The following is a 19,884-nucleotide window of genomic DNA, read 5'->3' as shown; positions in this document are numbered from 1 at the left end:
TGACAGGTTGAAAAAAAATGTGTCTGAGTTTACACATCCGTAACTGCTCACTTCTCCATTTCAGAACAAAACTCTCTTCAAGTTTTACTTTTTATTTCAAGCATCTTAAGCTCATACTTAGCTTGTGTTTGTTTGCAAGAAGTATACAACAATCAGTGTTCTCAATGCTGTATCCAGAGCACACAGTAGAGTTAACCCATCAATGGAAGGACATGGGTACTTCTGCAGAGCAATCCATCTCATCCTAATGTCTCTTTTGAGAGCATCTAGACCTGCGCCTAAAAGTTAAGGTGCCTTGTACTTCAGGCATGCAGTATTTCACATCTAGTGATAGTTTGATAAATACCCGCAGTATTTCATTATAGACTGGATTAAAAGTTTTCTTCTTGACAGAAGTCTTCCGTTTGCCCAGCTTGTATTTCTCTGGAAGCAGGTAGGTCTTTACATACCTAGAATTTAGACAGGCTTGTTAGAAGAGCAAAAAACCCACCTTTCCAACTTCCTTTTACAAAATACACAAGTATTTGCGTATAAAGTAAAAGAAATCCACTTTACTAGCTGTTATGTTGTCCAGCTTGTTACATTTAAGAAATGAAACAGGTGTGAAGTATAACAATAGTTTTCAAATGGGACATTAACCTCCTTCTACCAAGGTGAAATATGTTGAAATGTCTCCTCAACACATACTATAGTTAAATATTCAGTATTTGTATGCCTAGATATCATATTTACATGCTGTAATCCTATTGAAAACTTATCAAAGTATGATTTAAACAAAGAATTTCATATTCTTAAAAGTTGGAGCTCCCCATGTTAATATATGTACCAATTTATAGTAACAATTCTATATTTGATTTGGGGTGGAAAACCACGTAAAGCATGTTATAGCTTCTTTGTTTTTTTATTGGGTTGTTTAACAGGTTATAGAGATTGGAAAATACCCATCAGGTTTCATTTTCACATTCAAAGAAAAACTTTAATTACGAAATAAATACATTCTCTGTACTTACGGATCTGAACGCTGTCGCTTAACATCTGCCACTGCCAAGTCTTTACACTGGCAAATAAATATGTGGAGCTCGTTCAGCTGTTCTACATAATCAATAGCAAACTGAATGTTTCCCTTCACATCAACGTTGCCAAAGTCTGCACTATAGATGCTCATTAGACTTCCGCTCACCTGTATCATATAGAAATAGATAAATTTTCCAGGCACTGCATTTCACCAGATACTTCAAGATTAGGGTAGAAGTTATGCTCAGAATTCAGACAGTAAAGAAATCAACTGTGTCCCTTTATATGTAATAACAAAATGTAATGGACACTGTTATACAAGCTTCTCAGCAAGCAGATTAACAGAAGGAAGTTATTTGTAAATCAAAGGTGTTAGGCCAAGTTTTCGACAAAAAAAAATTCCATTGAGATAAAAGAAATAAAAATGATAGGATGCTGTAGATCTGGACATTGCCTCTGATCAGATCCTTGAAATTTTACTTCTATCTCTTCAGCTGATCTTTCTTGCAGAAAGCAGAGCCTAAGAGTTTAAAACAACAGGCCATTTGAAAATACTGACAAAATGGTTAGTGATAAAGTCTATATGGCTTAATTATAAACCAAAATAAAACACTGAAAAATAAACACTACATATGTAGAAAGAGAGGACGTACAATTTTTTTAAGTTTCAATGTCCTTCCCCAAAATTCTACTTTTCCCCATAAAGTCCACATAAACTAATGACTTTTGGTTAGCTAGTTCACTGACTTAATTACACACCCCACATACCAATACTGCCCCTTGCTTTCACTTATTCTTCCTCCCTTTCTCCTTTTCTAAATGTGTGTTCTATATAGATTGTCCCTCATTTTCAGCTACAAATGTAAACTCTTTGGGTAAAAGCCATCCCTTTGTTCAGTGTTTATAGAATATGCTGCACTTTGGAGTCCTGAACAGGCTTTAATATATTACCAGAAAACAAAGAAAGTAAAACTGATTTTATTTTTTTTAGGTGATTCCATGCAAGGGTTCATTAGCAGAGAGAGAAGGAAGGAGACGGATATGCCAAGGAAAGGGAGAGAAAAGGGAGCTGAAACAATACAGAAGAGATTAGCAAAAGCAAAGCACCATTAAAACAAGGCTTTGGTTTACATACAGAGGATAAGGAGGCCATGCCAGAGGAGCCACTAAGATTGGTTAGAGAGCTGGGACTCTTCTTGATTCTGCCAAGGGAATAACTGCTTTCTGATGCTGTATCTGTCTCTCTGTCATCACTCTACAAAAACATCACAGAAAGAAAGTCTGCATAGGTTCTTCATAGTTACATGGAACATTAAAAAAAAAAAAAAAACCACAAACAAAACAACAAAAAAAACCAAACAAACAAAACAAAACAGTATTTAAATGCAGATTGAGATTCAGTGAAACCTGAATTTAAAACCCCTTGTAGTGCAACATGAATAATTAGTAATTCTTGAATTAGGTCATGCATTTAAAAAAAAACAGTTGAAAGGGAATTTTTCGTGGTGGAAAGCCTACACTACAATGAAAAGTTTTTAAAGCAGTAATGCAACCACATTTGATTTTTGGTTTTTAAATCTCAAATAGCAATGAAAAAGTACAAAGTTAACCTTATTGAGACAATTAAGCTCAACTTCCTTACTTCATTCTCTCATGCATAAACATATGCACGTGGTAATGGTTAGGCTTCTTACCAGTCGCTTTCTGTTATATAGCAAGCACTGTGCATTCTGTGCCCTCTGCCTTGAAGGCATCTGGCTGGAAGATAATATGACCAGTAGAGCAGCACTGGATACTGTGAATGGTTTTTTGCAAAAAGCCTTTCTTGTAAGAGGGCAAACAGGGCCCTGATCTTCTATCAGGGAACTGCAGTTTTGGTTCACTTGGTCATTATCAGGTTACATGCTTACGACCCTGTTGTCTCAATGCTGTTGCTGTACTAAAGGATCGATGCTTTGCCTCCCACGCATGCCTTGCCACATTCCTATACAAGCGTTTACAGAATGCATCATCTCCCTGTTACCTTTCACCCATGAACAATTTACAAGGCTTCCCCCCTCCTTTCTACCGTTTTGAACTGCTGTCACAGACCTTTTACTAATAGATGCAAGGTTAGTAAACAACAATTTCTACACACATTAATAAAATTAACAGTTACAGAAATAAATATGTAGCATATAAACATTCTGAATAAGTCTTTATAAGATCCATTGATTGTAGCTTCTCTGGCTATGTCTATCCTGCTAAGTAAAAGCAGGCCAAGACTATTCCCCAGAGCAGAAGCCAAAGGTAAGGACTGACTAATGTCCATCCTACCTAGGGCAAGGCTCCTTGAGAGAAAAGTTGTTTTGAAAAGAGCAATTTGGGACTATCCAAAATAAATCCAGGGAGTGAAGTAACAGTTAAGTAGTGTGGATAATCAGTGCTGTTACATGGACTCCTTAAAATACATGAAAATCCTAAATCCTCCTATAGAGGAGGGATATATGGCTTTTCCCTCGGGCTATTTTAGCTACTGTCAGCAGAAGAGATACAGAACTGAAGCCAGTTCTGCTTACTTTCAACCCTGTTCTTAATTTACCCAGCAAAGCCTGCTCTCTGGCTGGGAACAGTCAAAGCTCTTCTTGTGGAGGTTTGTGGAATGTTTGGAAGTTCAGAGACATGGAATTATTAAGCACTGGGAGTGACCATATGCCTCCAGAACACATTAGGGGGAAAAAAAAAATAAACAAATCACATGTGTAAAGTTAATTCCAAATGTTAAATAAGGATTTTGTTACTATCCACAAGTAGAGAACCCTTACATTTTTAGGCTGTTATGTCTTAAGCAGAAGGAAGAGACACTGGTACTCTAAAAGACAGATTTCTTTGTATTTCTTCTTTAATTAGAAAGTATGTTATCATCAGAATTCATTATTTTTAAAATAATTTCAGAACTGAACTAGCACATAAAATGAGTGTTAATACTATTGTGACTACATGGTGTCTACAATGCTTATTTCTGATCTGTTATTTCTACCAAATTTATATTATCCATTTATTACTTCCATGCTTTGCATTGACCAGATGGTATTTCAGTGATGATAATCTCCAAGGCAGAACCAGCACACAGTATACATACATGCTATTTTTGTAGATATACACTCTGGGTTTTTTGTATGTGTGTGTGTATGTACATGCACGTATTTTGTAATTCATCTTGTGCAGTGAGCTTCATAACTCAAGACAATATTAGGACTAATCAATTTTTAAAAGAAATTTGAGGGGCAGAATAAACAGATTTCTGTGTGTGCTGACAATTTCTTAGAATACCAGTATGAACCATCCCCATACCCTTTCTGCTGTGACCAGATTGGTTACATATAGTCCTTGGGCTCTCAAGTATTTGTCAGACTGTTTCATTCAAAGCCCACAGGAGTAAGCTTTTTAATTGGCTTCTTACAGAGGCTGCAACTGGTTGTTTTTAGATGCCTCGATACCAGACAAGTCTGAAGTGAGTATCCTACCTCTAATGCTTTGAAATACTAGTGTTTTGATCCATCTACGGTGCAGTGTTAACTGCCTTAGAAAAGTATCCTGTGCATTCTTCTGAGAAGGGGCATTAGGATGGTTTAGAGAATCTTTAGTTAATGATTTAGTTAGAGGTGTAATGCATAGACACTAAATGGTTTTAAATTCTGCACTTAAGGTAAGATTAATCAAACCTGTATCACCTTATTTTAGTTATTTCAGACTTCAGAAGTGAGTAGGGTATGGCAAGGCACAGCTTATTCATGATTCTGACCCTTCAGTCCTTTTAGACATGTATTTTTAGAAAAATAATCCAAAATATTGATGCTTATGTTGCACTTACAGTGATAAAGGCTGGGGAAAGCAGCATTTCCTCATTTTATAGCACAGATATGGGTATTTTTGTGATATTTATGCCCCAAATTCCTGTGTCACATTTAAGCCTGTGTCCACTAATACACATCCCTCATTGACAGGACTCTGGTGTTTCTACTACCATCTGCTAACAGTTTGGGGGAAGGGGAGTTTGATATGCACATTTGCTATATAAATTCACAGTCATACTATGTCACTCAGAAAACCAAACCAAACCAAACAAGCATGGTGTTATCCAAGTTCAACAAGGACAAGGTATCTCCTATTCTCCAGAGCTTCCTGTTCCCTGTGACCAATGGAGCTACCTCTTTTGATTGTGGCCTCAGAGCTTATTCCAAGGCCCATACCATGACTATGATGATAACAACAATAATGATAATAACAGTCTTGCAGTCTATTATTATTACAGGCACAGTATGCTGTTGGAAATTCTGAAATTTCACTTACATAGAGTTAACAGCCTGGTACCTGAACCTACATCCCTAAGCAGAACACCAAGTTAATACCCCACTGAGAAGGGTTACCACATGGTGACTTTCTTACGGTCTTATACACTTATCTTAAATCTAGGCTCTGAAGAAAATAAATGTATGCACATATGTATGATCTGAAGAGAAAAAAGATCTATTAGTTTAAGGATATAGATTGTCTTGGGGAATAACAGCAAGCATTCAATATGCTTCAGTCTCCTAGATAAAACATGCTCTGTATGTTGAGTTGTACAGTATGAGTAAGCCTCTAAGTTACTGGACTAAAGCTTCGGAAAGGTTACACACAAGTTGTTTGGGGTCATCACCTAATTGTTACACCACAATTTCAACTCCATGATGTGGTTCAATAGTAAACTGAGTCGGCAGACCCCGGAAAGCACTACTTGACAAATGTAAAATGCCACAGTAATCAAAAGTTTTGGTTACAGTGTTTCAGAGGTGGAACTTACCTCTTCCTGTGGGAATGATGGTACTGACTTGCTCAGTCCTTTGAGTTTTTCAGGATTGGAAAACAGTTTATCAGGCTGTGAAGGTACTGTGGAAACTGAGAAGCAGCAATTTGAAAGGCTTCAAAAATATTTTTGTACATCAAAACAGTGAGATTCCGTAACAGGACACAGTTAGAAACAAGCAACCTCGAGTGAAATACACGCAATATTTCAGATGAAATGCATGCATAACCACTTTATAACTTGGATGCAAGATTTTTTTTTCACCCTCATAGGACTCAGGAAAGCTATCATTTGAAAGGCTAGTCTACTTGGACATCTTCTATAACACTGACCAAAGAACTTTGGAAGGAGCAGAAATGCTTGCGTTGCTTGACATGATGTACAAGCCCGGGTGCTGCCAGCAAATTCTGATCAAATGTGATGAAGAAAACATTTTCAATTTACCTTTAGATTTTCTTCCTAGAACAAGAATAAGTGCACTTATGCACTAACCATACCATCACTGGCATTAGAATCATCATAAGGTTCTTGTTAAGAAGTCAGTGTTCAAACCGAACTGTTCTTTTATTTACTCAGTCTAATTAATTCCAATAGGAATATTTGTGTAAATCAAGCAACATTTAGATCAGATCAAGGAAGTTTCAACTATTCCTAGTTAATTATAAGGTGCATATCTCATTAGTGATGCACTTTGCAGTCCATCTCTTCAACGTTCGTATACCTCTACTGAAGTTCACTTTTATGCTTTCACTGTACAGAGCTTAATTGCACAAGCTAGCCTTGCAAAAAATCCAGTTTGCAGTAAGCCCATGATTCTCAGAATTTTCCATGCTCTAACCCCACTTAGATTTAATAATGCAATAAAGCTCTATACTTTGGACTGGCTGCACATTGTGAAATGTACCAATACTGAATATCGCATGACAGAATTATTTGGCAACAAACAGCCAACTACAGGAGCATGTATCTATTGCATAAAATGAAACACTGCACACATAACAGAATTGTTTGCAAGGCATGAGTTAAGTTCGCAAAGCTTTTGCTGTTGAAGCTCAAATACTGCTCAACATATCAGTTATTGTCACTATGTAGTTAGATGCAGTTTCCCCATTGAGCAAGTATCTAATCCAGATGTACAACTTGTTAGTTGTTAAATAAAAAAGTATTTCAAATGTATTAGTTTAAATATCAGTGGAAAAGTCTCTCCATTGTCTGCTGGAAGAATCCTATTACTCACTTTCTGCTGCATTTTCATTCCCCTCTTGATGCTGATCAGGTTTCAGACCTGCTCAGTGCAGCATTGACAACAGTCATTCAGTAGCACAAACAGCTTTGCAATGTCATAAATAGCATCAATATATTTTATATGTGGGAAGTTTTTGACTTCCCCGGATCCCATATGTTTCTGTGGTTTGTATCACTGTCCTCCTTTGAGGAGCTGAACCATAACAAAGGTAACATGAGCGTACAAGCTAAGCGAAGCAAAAAGATGAATAATATTTTCAAGAGAACTTGCCTTATTCTGTCTGTACGGCTACCATTTTGGTTATGTGTGTCATTCTTTCAAAACATCACTCTTAATAAATTTAACTCAAAAACCCTGCCACTCTTTTCAGACACATTCCATTTTGAATGTAAAACATGTTTTCAGTAGGGGTCTTCATTTTAAAGCAAAGTGCAATATGGTACTTAAGTCTTGTTAATTACTGGGCATTGCATGCATCCTGTTATGCTACGATCATCCTATTTATACTGTAGGCCACTAACATGCAAAATGCTTTAAGGTATCTAAAATTTGACAACAAATGCAACTGTGCACACCTATTTTTAAAAACTGTAGTGCTCCAATGCAGTAAGTAAAGAATTATGTATTATATTCTATCATATTCAATATTATTTGATGGCCTTCTATTGTGTTCATTTTGACATATTCTTGGAGCAGGTTTGCTTTATTTTGCTTAGATTTGGAATTTCTAAAAGGTATATAGAAAAATTTAACAGTGAGGCATCTGTAATGCTCTAATGAACTGATGATACCAGCAGTAGCTGATCTAGCAGTTCATCTGTTGCGTAGAGTAATTCTACTTTGCTGGATTGAGACAGGGATTGTAAGAGAGGTTCCTTTTCAACTGATGTCTTCTGAAGGGTGTTTTGCACTAGCAAAAGTCATCTTGCATCTTATAATGCAACAGATGAACAGACAAATTCAATATTTACTTAGGCCAAGTCTTTCAACTGAGCTAATGTTCAAAGCTCTCAATGATTTAAGTAACTGTTTCATAGTCTGAATGACCAAAGGCCAAAATAATACACTGGTAGGTGGCACAGAGTTTCTGCAGATATACTGGTACATAACGTAAGTATATTCCTTAGGAATGAAGCATCACAACAAAATTCTTCAAAAGCATTTCAGTCACGCCAAAGTTAATCAAATCTAAAAGCACAATACAGTTCTTGGTTGTAAAAAAATCCTTCACTAGACAACAGAAGCTACTGAGAAAACAATGAACTTCCATGCAAACAAAAAATATTTACCATCTTCAGCACTAAGAGCTAATTCTTCCTTTGGATTATTATTTTTTCCTTTATCTGTGCAGGAAAAAAGTAACACATAATTAGAAATTTTGCTGTTCAGTATGATAAAAATTAATGGCAGTGGTAATCGCAGAATTAAGAGTAATGAGGACAAAAATCCCAAACACATCAGCAGGGCCATGGGAATAGTTAAATTCAAGACATGCTTTCTAGTTCACATGCTACTTCAAATGCTACTTCAAACCTACATCCAAGCAGCAGACTGGAGTTGACACAGTTTCTACCAAGTGTGCTGTTGCAACGATGTTAGTGCGTACCTAGAAACTAGTTAGAAACAAGCAATAGCATAAGTAGTATTAGAAGAGTAATCTGCCGACAGCCAACATAATTCAAAATCCACACCTTCACACTCCATTTTACAAACACAAGTTCAGTTTGCATCTTCCCCATTAGACATGAGGATAGGCAGGAAAACACTCAGGGGCAGGGTGAAGGGAGACAGGAATAATAGTTAAAAAAAAAAAAAAATATCCTAGAAGGCTGCAGAGGGAAAGTCAGGAATCAATTTTAAGTACAATCTTGTCTCACTGTATTCTCTTCAAGTGAGTTTGGTATATTAGCTGCTAGAATAGAGAGGTGAAACACTACTAAACTAAAATGATTTTTTCATACTTCCACTGTCTACTGATTTAAACCAAACAAACAGCCAGGAGACAATGGCAGTTGTTACTCATTACTGATTTGGGTAGTTGCCAATACTTTCACTATCCATGAAACAGTTCATCACTGATTAACATAGTGCGTTTTTGGAAGATGTGTCCATAGACCAGTGTTGTTTCAAAATTAACACAAAGAACTGAAAACTAAGCAGTATGAGAAAATAATTCAGTTTTACAGTACAAGCTCCATACAGCTTATTGAGAAACAAAGACAAAACCACTACTTGGCAAAGCTGTACAGAAGACCAGCATGAACATGTTTAAGCCAAACTGGGGGTCATGGGAGACACACACAAGCTTTGTGCTCACTTGAGGTGGCTGATGGAATGTCCTCAAGACTTTTGGAAGGCATTTTCCTATCTGCATTCCTTTTCAAAGCCATCAAAACAGGGTTTAATTCTTCTGAACCTGTTATGAGACAAAACACATGAACACTGCACACACAGACATGCCATTTTAAGCAAGTCACTAAAAAAAAAAAAAACAAACCATGGACTTCCCATGAGAATCTATTTTGACTGTTAACAAAGACAGTGAACGTACAATGAAGATACAAAATAAATCCAAAATAAACAAAATAATCGTCAAATTTTAAGTGTCCATTCGCTTTCTCTAAAGTCTCTCAACTATCAGTGGAGAGAAGCAGGTTGATTTATTTGCCCCATGTAGGTATCTCCATCTGTACTGACTAATAAGGGGGTTTCAGGCAATTATGGTACTTAATTGTTTAAGAACAATATAGGATAAACTCAGACTTTAGCCATTTTGTAACCATGTTGTTATGAATCAGCACAAAAAAAGTTAGTATCTTTAGTTTTTTCCTCTGTGTAAATTGATCCATTATTTTTTTTCCCTAATGAAAGTAATTGTTTCAATACTTGTGTGGCAACCACGAAAAGCCCAACAGTGGAGATATTTGGATTCCTGAATTTATGCAGTTGTCTCCAAGAGCAAAATCAAGACAGAGCTAGTTCCTTCAGAAACCTTTAAGACCTTCTCTCCTCCCCACCTTACCTTCCTCCCCATCAGCCAAGAAACCAGGCTGTATAGCGTTGCTGTCTGTAATTACAGTTAAAAACAAATTATGTTTAATTTTTCCTCATTTGTTTTGAGTTTTCACTGACTTCCTTTGGAATCTCACTTTCAAAATAGGCTCAAGAGTAAGTTGGCAGGCCCTGGAAACTTCACAGACTTCTTGAATTCTCCAGGTGAAGAAAATATTCCAAATCTTTCAGTAGCTGATTAAAAAGGTTAAATTACCTCCACTACCTTAAGCTCTTCAATGACTATCACATTCTATATACATTGACTAGATCTGCCACTCAACCAACTAATAAGAATCCTGATAAATAGACCAATTCATTTATATGGTAAATTTCCAGTGCAACAGGCAGCAATGTTAAACAAAATAGCACAGAGTAATGGTATTGTCTTTATATCCAGCCATTCCACTGATAATTATTTACCTTTGAAGACTAGCTGGTCAAACTAAAGAATGAACTCAGTCAGCCACTGATATTTTTTTTTTTTTTTTCCTCTTTTAATCCAGGATATTTAAAAGAAATACCATATTTTGAGTGTTACAACATTATTAATTTGAAGGAGCTGACTCAAGGGAGGAAGAAAAGGGTAAATCATGAAAACTGATGTGATTGATTCATGCTGCTAAACTACCCTTACTGAAGAGGCTTACCCATATGCAGTACGTGTTTGTCAAACACTTTCCAGTTAAAGGACTTAATTAGTTCTTCCCATCCTTCCCCAACAAATATTCAAAGCATTCAATTAAGAAATAAGTATCACACAGGCTTTTCATTAACGTATTTCAAGTTGGCTACCAAAAAAATTATAGCCATGTTTAACAACCCAGCACCATGAATTTTAGAAATCAAATGGCTCACAAGTTGAATTTCTGGTTCCAGAGTGAGACTCAAAGTTTTCATCTGAAAACTTGGATCCCAAATTTGAGCCATCCCCTTCCACTTCATTATCCTCATGCTGAGACGTTAGGCAGAGTTGAGCTCCTTCCAGCTGGGGGGAGTTGCTCTCATCTTTAAGTGGTGTGCTTGCTCTTCTGAATTTCAACAGTGCTTTAAATTCTGAATTCTGTTCAGAAGGATCCAAGGATGTGCTTTCATCTCTCCTTCCTTTTTCATTTATCTTGAATGCCTTGATTGCATTCATATTGGTCTCTCCTTCCAAGGGAAGATGATCAACTGAAGCCATGTTTCTCTTTACTTTTTTATTAATAGCTCCGTTTCTTTTAGAAAGATCAGAAGCTTCAATTTCACTTACTGCAAGATCATTTACTAAGGCTTTGATATTTTGTTCTGGAGTGCCCCTTTTGATAGCTATCTTCATCTGTGTACGATAGCTATGTAAAGCATCATATGACTGTGACATTGTCATGAATAGAGTCTCTTTTTGTGATGAAAATGTATGAACCCCAAACCTTTCTTGTTTATGCAACTCTTTGGATATTGGAGGTGAAGCTTCAGATGCTTCTAGAAGAAGCTTTTCTAAAGAGCTACTGAATTCACTGAACTGTGCAATATTTGAAACAGAAGTTTTTTCTACTGTTTCTTGTATTTCTTGAGGAGGATCTCTCTCTTGTCGATGTGGAGAATTCATACTTTGACTAGTCTGTATTTTACCTTGCATTTTCTTATCCATATTTTCCACCACAGAGGCTGCTGTTTCAGAGGTATCTTTCTGTAGCTTCTGCAAATTAACATCAAATACTTCATGTTCAGCCTTGGACATTGCAGATCTTTCTATGGTCTCACTGACTTCCTGTGGCAACTCTCCATCATGCTCATAGGTCATTCTTCTAATTTCCACCTCAGCAGGCCTCCATACTGTGCTGTCAGTATGTTTTGGTTTAGGAGGTGCTGTTTCAGAGGCCTCCTCCAGCAGCTTCTCTAAAGCAGAACTCAAACCACTGACCTTGGATGGAGCAACAGACTTTTCTATAGTCTCGTTGATTTCCTGCAGCAACTCTCTATCATGATCACAGGTCATTCTTTTAACTTCCACCTCAGCAGTTTTCTGTATCGTGCTAATAGCACATATTGGTTTAGGAGGTCCTGTTTCAGAGGCCTCCTCCAGCAGCTTCTCTAAAGCAGAACTCAAACCACTGTCCTTGGATGGGGCAACAGACTTTTCTATGGTCTCACTGACTTCCTGTGGCAACTCTCCATCATGCTCATAGGTCATTCTTTTAATTTCCACCTCAGCAGGCCTCCATACTGTGCTGTCAGTATGTTTTGGTTTAGGAGGTGCTGTTTCAGAGGCCTCCTCCAGCAGCTTCTCTAAAGCAGAACTCAAACCACTGTCCTTGGATGGGGCAACAGACTTTTCTATGGTCTCACTGACTTCCTGTGGCAACTCTCCATCATGCTCATAGGTCATTCTTCTAATTTCCACCTCAGCAGGCCTCCATACTGTGCTGTCAGTATGTTTTGGTTTAGGAGGTGCTGTTTCAGAGGCCTCCTCCAGCAGCTTCTCTAAAGCAGAACTCAAACCACTGACCTTGGATGGAGCAACAGACTTTTCTATAGTCTCATTGATTTCCTGCAGCAACTCTCTATCATGCTCACAGGTCATTCTTTTAACTTCCACCTCAGCAGTTTTCTGTATCGTGCTAATGGCACATTTTGGTTTAGGAGGTGCTGTTTCAGAGGCCTCCTCCAGCAGCTTCTCTAAAGCAGAACTCAAACCACTGTCCTTGGATGGGGCAACAGACTTTTCTGTGATCTCCTTGACCTCTTCAGTGTGATCAGTATATTCTTGGCATGTCACTCCTACACTACAATTAGTTTGTGATATACTATTTGTGTCATCTGATGTTTTGATTCCTACACTTCTATATTCATAAGGTTGAGATGATGAAAAGGTTTCTCTGAGCAGGTTCTGCAAACCAACTTGAGGCCTCTGAGAACCCTCAAGAGTATTATCCTTGTCTGCTGCCTGATGTCGTAGACAGAGAGGTTCAAATTCCCTAAAGAGTTTCCAGAGGCCTTTTTTGTTTTCATCTATTGATGGCACATGCATTTTTCCTATGCTTTTGCTCATTTCTTCTCTCTGATCAGCAGGAGACATGTCATAGCTCTGTCCTACTGTGCTTTCAAAGACCCTGCACCAATTTGAGGGAAAAATTGTCTCTTTCAAAATGTTTTCTTTTAGGTTCAAGCTAGATGGCATCTCACAGGCTTCCTTTCCTAACTTCCTTAGGCCTAATTTGAATATATCAAGCTCAGCTTTAGGTAGAACAACCTTATCCACAGTCTCTGCAACTTCCTCTTTAGGGACACTAACATCTAATAGAGTAGTCTTGTTTTCCACGTTTTCTATAGGCAAACATAACCAATCATCTACTGCTGTCTCCTTTAAAGCATCTTTATCTCCAGGTGTTTGGAGCAACTGCAAGGAAACATGATGTTCTTTTGATGAAACAATACTTTCTTCTATACATTCTTTAACTTCTTGCTCTGGAAGACCCATGTTTTCCTGGGATTTTGAGATAACTGGTTTTCTGTCCAGCTGGACAAAGTCTGTATTTTTGGGGTGTGCCACATTGAGACATTTCAGGGTAGGTGATCCTAGAGACAGTTGACATACTACGGAATCTAATTTCTGTGGTTTTTCTCTCTCAGATGTTTGGGTTTGTTGTTGAATTAACTCTTGCTTGCTCATGTTATCTCTCTCTTTTTTATCTTCCTTTGATTTTCTTTCATAGGTTATTGAACTAGTATTATTTGGCAAAGAAACACCTACCCTATCAATGCTATTCTGTAATTTAACGCCAGTATCCCAGAAGTTTCTTAAACTCTGGAACTGTGAAGGATCTGAAATTTGATTCTTGGACTTTTCATTCATTTTTTCTTTTAAAGACAAAATCTGGAAGCGAGGCTTCTGTCGGGAACAAGCAGCAACTTTAAGTGTTTCTTTCTCATCTTTGTCTTTGCTTTCTGGGGAAGCTGAAGTGGCATCAAATCTTGTCTGCAAATTACTGGCTTTTGGCAATTCTATGTATTCATGAACTTCACCATGAGATGGAAGTGTTCTTTCTATTTTTTGAACTTCATGGCCTGGTCCAAACTCAAAAGAGTTTTTATGTTCATTTCTTGAAGCCTGGTTTGCACAACTTAGTTCAGCACTTCTTAACATATTTTTGCTTTGATCATCCAATCCATTAGGTGGGTATACTACAGTTGGGTTTATTTTGTCACTTTCTCTGAGACCTTTCAATGCACTGCCACCTGATGCATTAGTATTGAAACTAACTTCTTTCTCTCTGTGACTGGGGATAGTTTTATCCCTTTCCCAGAATGCTCTGATCTCTTTTATTCTTCTTTTTTCTTGTATTGCCTTCTCTAGTTCATGTTTCTGAGCTGGTAGCTTGTGTTCTTGATGTTCCAAGAAACTTGGTATTTTATTTTGTTGCTTGATTTCTTGACCACATTCTCTTTCTTCAGCTCTTGTACAGTCAAATTCAATTAGTGATTTGTCATTTTGCTCCTCATTCTCTTCCCCTTTCTTAGGTTTCAACCTCTCTATCAGCTGTGTATCTTCTGAAATAAATGATGCAGGTGAAATATTATTCTGGTTTTCATTCTTTTCAAACAATAACTCTTCTGTAATTTTTGTTTTTCCACCCATGCTAGGCCCACTGTGTTCTGGAGGAAGAAGTGCTGTTCTGGATGAGAAGTCCACTTCCTCTTTGGGTTGCCTGCCTTGGGATCTGGCTGATACATGTTTCCTATCTTCAGTACCAGAACTTCTTTTAAACCAGTCTAAAACTTTTGTCACAGATTCATCAGCCACTTTCCTGAGTTCATCAGCATGTTTGTCAGGCTTGAAAGTGGTTTTAGCATCTTGCTCCTCAACAAGATCAGGCTTACCTTGTTGAAGACTTGTAGAATTGGTATTTGACACCTCATGTGATTCTGTCTTAGCAGAAAGCTGATGTTTATCTATAATGTAAACAAACTTATCAGAGTTAGGAATCAGACACACAACGCTATGAATGTTTCATCTATCTTGAAAAAGCTCTGGGTTTTTTTTTTTTTTTTTTTTTTTTTTTTTTAAAAAAAAAAAAAAACTTTTAGCAGAGAAGAAAAAAAAAAGTTCTCCATCCTTGTATTTTTTGAAAGAACCATACTGCAAGCAACAGAGTAAAAAAAAGTCCTGCATTGAGATATTCTATCGGAAGATTAATCATACTACTTTTGACGGTGCAAGCAGATAAGACTGGTTATCCTCATTCTAAAGGAAATGACGACATTGAAGAGGGGGGCTGGGCAGCCAGAGGTATAACCCAGCATATTTATGTTTAGTCCCATGAGCAAATCCCCAAGTCAGAACTGGATCACTACCAAGGACAGTTGACAGCAGTACACCAAAAAATTCTTCAGTTCTCTTGCAGACAGATTTACCAAGCCTTATGACAGGAATTTTATCCAAATGCCATCACCTCACCTTCATCATCCACAATAAAGGTGCCTATCCAAGCTCTGATCTGATTGTTAATTCTTAAGAATATGAATAGAAGATTATCTAAAAAATATTGACTACATTAGAACATTAAACCACAAAAAAAAGTGATTTAGAATTTAATTCTGCAGTATGTATCAGATTCCTACTATTTCTGTTTCCTAGTTTTTAATTCTTAGATACAAGTGATTTAAACACTAATGAATATGTGCTATATGCTATTGCATTCTGTTCTTCACTCCTATTTGTCTCTTACCAGTAAAGTTTTTGTGTGACTTTGATTCACGGCTCAAGATCTGGTTGGATTTATTTTCACATGTCTCATCAACACTCAGTTCATTGTTGCTATTTGGCAGGATATTGCTGGAGGTCTTCTGTGGAGTTTCAAGTTTCTTAGGAGTAACTGTCTTTGTCTGCAAGGTTTCATTAACCAGGAAGACTGACCTATTAGTGTCACAAGGGCTGGATGCCGATGTGTCTTCTTGTAAGCCATCTATTGTTTTCACTTGTAAAGCTGATGAATAGGTTCCCAAAGGCTTTACAGTAGGAATTTGCTTATTCCCAAATGAATCTGATTTAGCAGCATCACTTCCACTACTCTTTATTTCATCAGATTCTAACAAAGCAAACTCTCCTGTTTCTCTACCATGGTGTAGCTGTGGGCTTTGCAGAGGTTCTCCTTTACTTGTGCTAGATGAGAACCTCACTTGTTTTAGTTTTTCTAGTGAAATTTGTGTGGAGTCTTCTGCTTCTTCCATAAAAGAGCTCTTCTCAGCTTCTCCTTCAAAAATAGTCGCAGTAGGAAGACCATTCTTTTTCTGAACGTCTAACTTCTGACTAACACGAACTTCTGAGTCAGTGGAACTTGAACTTGAACTGCGCTTCAGAATGCCCCTGGGTGGTGTACCAATGCTATTAATCTTCTCGGTCTGTTTGGCTGATTTTGGCACAAAATCTTCTCTTTGTGACACAGGACCTGTTGCTTTATGAATTAATTTTCTAGCTTTTGGGACAGGACGCTTAACTAGTCCTTTCTGTGATTCATCAGTAGGTTCTACAGAAGGCTGCTTATGTTTCTCTATTTCAACATTTTGTAAGTTTGGTTTAGGTTGACCCTCTTCTGAGATTGACAAAGTTTCTGTAAGACATATATAGAGGAGAAATCATGAGTTTGCATAACATTCATCTGCATAAACAGAGAGGTATGACACAGTGTAGATCTAGAATGCAATGATTATATTGGCTTATTATAAACATTTGCAGTAAAACACATGCAGAAATTCAACATAGGTGTTGATTTCATTTGTATGTAATAGGAAGTTTTAGCAGATGAAAATCCTGCAGTTATTTCTTATTCTAGAAATATTAACTATTTGATGATTCCAAAGATATAGAGCACAGCAAATTTTTGATCAGCATTATTCCTGCAAGGGACAGTTTGCAGGGAAGGTCAGTTTTGAATATACAAATACTTCTTCAGGTTCCGAACATAAATGTCAACCTACAGAAATGGAAACAGGCTATTTTCATATGGAAAAAAGTAAAATGCAGAAATGATCTCCTGGTAGGGAGATTAAATTTTTTGTATCTCTAATGTGCAAGTCTTCTTTTTTCCTGTTAGCAAGCTTTATATGAGAGACATGAGAGTAATTTCCACATGTGAGCCTGCAAATTATTACTTCAAATGCCTGTATCATGGTATATCATCACTCATCTACCTGCTTGCAGAGAATACTGCAGGAAAGGGAGGATTCAAAAATAAACAGGACTGAGAAAACAAAGTTAACATATAAAGATCAAAGAGAGTTAGGCTTCTTTTGAGCCAATGGTAGCAATGACTGGAAGGTCATAAAGACAGCTATGCCAAGTTCAAGGAAGTTTCTCTGTTCTCTTGACTGCAGTTCAGGACAAACAGCCCTCTCAGATGGAATGCTTCATACTGACTAGAACTGTGAGTAAAGCAAAGGAAGCAAATCCATTTACTCATGTAAACAGCTATTTCCAAAATACAGGGTTTGAAATGAACTAGTTGATAGCTCCAAGTAGTTTTTGATATCTTACAAAAAGAAGAAATTAAAGTTAAAATAATTTACATATAAACTACCAAGAAATTCACAGTCATATGCTAAATAAGTATATTTACCCTTTGATAGCTGAGGTAGAGTGGCTGGTATGTTTTCTGATTCCCCACTGTTCAAGTTATCACCCGATGCAGTGGTATTAAATGGATTTCTCCTTTGCTAAAAAAGGAATGAGCATTATAGTTGCAGTCAAATTACTGTATCAGTACAGTCTTGGTAAAATAAATGAAAGTGCAGTGATTTCCTCTACCTTACTACCCTGTCAGCAAAGAGTCTGAAAGCATGCCTCTTAAATTGGATACATGACAAAAAAAAACTAAGCAATATGAACCAGGGAACTATTAGAAGTGCTAGTGATAGTCTCATATTGTTCTGTTTGAAGTCACCAACTGCAGAGATAAGCCACTGCCTAAATACACCTGAAAAATCTCAAGTTGTCGTAAGTTAAATAATTTTATCTCTAGTTCTGTGACTTTAGAGATAGTAGAACACAGCAGGACAATTCTTTTCAGTGGCCGAAGAGGTTGGAAATAATGTCAAGCACAGACAGCCCAAGTATAGCCATAACAGTATTTTAGTGCTGAATTTTGAGTGTTTTCCATTATTTCTCTCCAAGACAAGAAAATACTCATTTTTTTCCACCTTACTATCTTTCTTCCTCAAATCTTTATTTATCTTTACCACTGAAACAAAGAAACACAGAAAACATAAAAGATAACTTCTGTTATATTTAATACCAGTCATACCTTTGCTGGTGAGACTGCTTTCATAGGTCTTTCCTCTGGTTTCTCTAACATAGATGTTACTGGTTTAGAACTGCAAAGAAAATGCATATAATAAACTTCAGCAAACAGATCATTACTTTAAGCATTTTTTAAAAACAAAACAAAGATTCGTTTTTTACATACTCAGATATAACCTCTTGGCACCTAAAATTCTCTAACCTGTTCTCATCAGATTTAGAAGCAAGTTTTCTCCTTTCCATAGCAAGTGGATATTCTTGCCACTTTGTTTTATTGCAAAAATTTCTTTGCTTGTTAAAGAATTCAATACAACTTCTACTTGGCATGTCATAAACCATATTTCTTATATGTTTTAGAGTTTTGAGCAAGTTTTTTGTAATACAGCCACTCTCCAAACAATATCAGTGTTGCCATCTCCATCCTTGTCCTACATTTATACATCTAGGACTGGAATCAAAGTGGAGGAGAGTGCCAAAATCTGATAAAAATAGAGTTTTGAAATGTGTTCAAGTCAGAAAAATCAGAGGAATCCCATCACCACTACAGCAAGGTTGTGACATGTCACAGATGACCACACATTCCCTCAGAGATACAATTTATAAATTAATCTTTCAACTAAGATCCATAATATCTGTTGTTTGACAACATAAGTGAAGTAAGTTATTACTTGTGATCCAGACTAAGTATAGCCCAGGTAAGGAGAAATTAAAACAGATAAAAGAGAGACAGCTCCTATATTACATCAAGAAATATTTAATCTATTTGCAGAATGATGCAAGGGGTTTTTTTCCAAAACAACCAAAGTTTTATAGTTTGAGTTTGTCTACATCTCAGATATAAAAATCAATTGTTTTTTGAAGATGAAAGTTAGATGTGTATTTAAATACGGTCTTCATATAACAACATCATTCAGTATCTTAACTTTATCTAGAAAATGCTGGCATTAAACCAACTTACATGCTTATGATTTTGGGGATGAGGGAAACAGTACAAGGCAGGAAAGATGAGTATTCTCCAGTCAGGAGATATAACCTCAAGCTAGGAAGGAAAGCAACTCCTACAGTTTTTCCCATATAGTTGTACAAAGAGATTCCAATACTGAATATTTCTTTGGTCAGTGATCTTTGGTATGGATGAAAAGACTTTCAGATATTGATTGGTAAGTAGCAGAGCCATAACACAATGCTTTTGAGGGCAGATGTGGTATGTCAGGATAATAAAACAGCTCCCAGCTCTCATCAAGTTCCAGGTTCAAACAGGAGCTGCGTCCTCACATGGACAAAGATCTCTCCAGTCAGGTAACTGGCAACAGTCTGCTCTGCTGAGGAGAGAACAACTTCCCCATCTTCTCCAGGGTACAGTTCAGTTAACTCTGACACTTAGAAAAAAAATGTCTGGCAGCCACCATTGAAAGGCTGCCAGCCTCTAGACTGCTAAGTGTGTCTGAGAAGTGACATCACTCCCATTTT

At 37.0% G+C, this 19,884-nt stretch overlaps 1 protein-coding gene across 4 annotated transcripts in view; it reads right to left on the bottom strand.

Moving 5' to 3' along the window:
• The window catches only part of SYTL2 (synaptotagmin like 2), a 64,514-nt gene that overhangs the window by 6,580 nt on the left and 38,050 nt on the right, over positions 1-19,884 (bottom strand). The window contains exons 5-16 of one of the 4 annotated variants that reach the window (XM_042793306.1): positions 18,419-18,488; positions 17,735-17,831; positions 15,848-16,729; positions 15,000-15,071; positions 10,111-10,155; positions 9,406-9,504; positions 8,378-8,431; positions 7,080-7,127; positions 5,840-5,934; positions 2,150-2,269; positions 1,011-1,180; positions 347-449 (exon numbers count right to left, since the gene is read on the bottom strand). In XM_042793306.1, the coding sequence (XP_042649240.1) occupies positions 347-449; positions 1,011-1,180; positions 2,150-2,269; positions 5,840-5,934; positions 7,080-7,127; positions 8,378-8,431; positions 9,406-9,504; positions 10,111-10,155; positions 15,000-15,071; positions 15,848-16,729; positions 17,735-17,831; positions 18,419-18,488 (1,855 nt within the window). Of the gene's footprint in view, positions 1-346; positions 450-1,010; positions 1,181-2,149; positions 2,270-5,839; positions 5,935-7,079; positions 7,128-8,377; positions 8,432-9,405; positions 9,505-10,110; positions 10,156-10,997; positions 15,072-15,847; positions 16,730-17,734; positions 17,832-18,418; positions 18,489-19,884 lie in introns of all 4 variants that reach the window. The other 3 variants (XM_042793304.1, XM_042793305.1, XM_042793307.1) reach the window with 3 other exon arrangements.

The sequence above is a fragment of the Tyto alba genome, unplaced genomic scaffold, assembly GCF_018691265.1.
Source record: "Tyto alba isolate M040663 unplaced genomic scaffold, T.alba_DEE_v4.0 Super-Scaffold_2, whole genome shotgun sequence".
In the NCBI taxonomy this organism is placed as follows: domain Eukaryota; kingdom Metazoa; phylum Chordata; class Aves; order Strigiformes; family Tytonidae; genus Tyto; species Tyto alba.
This window is presented reverse-complemented; position numbering and strand designations above follow the sequence as displayed.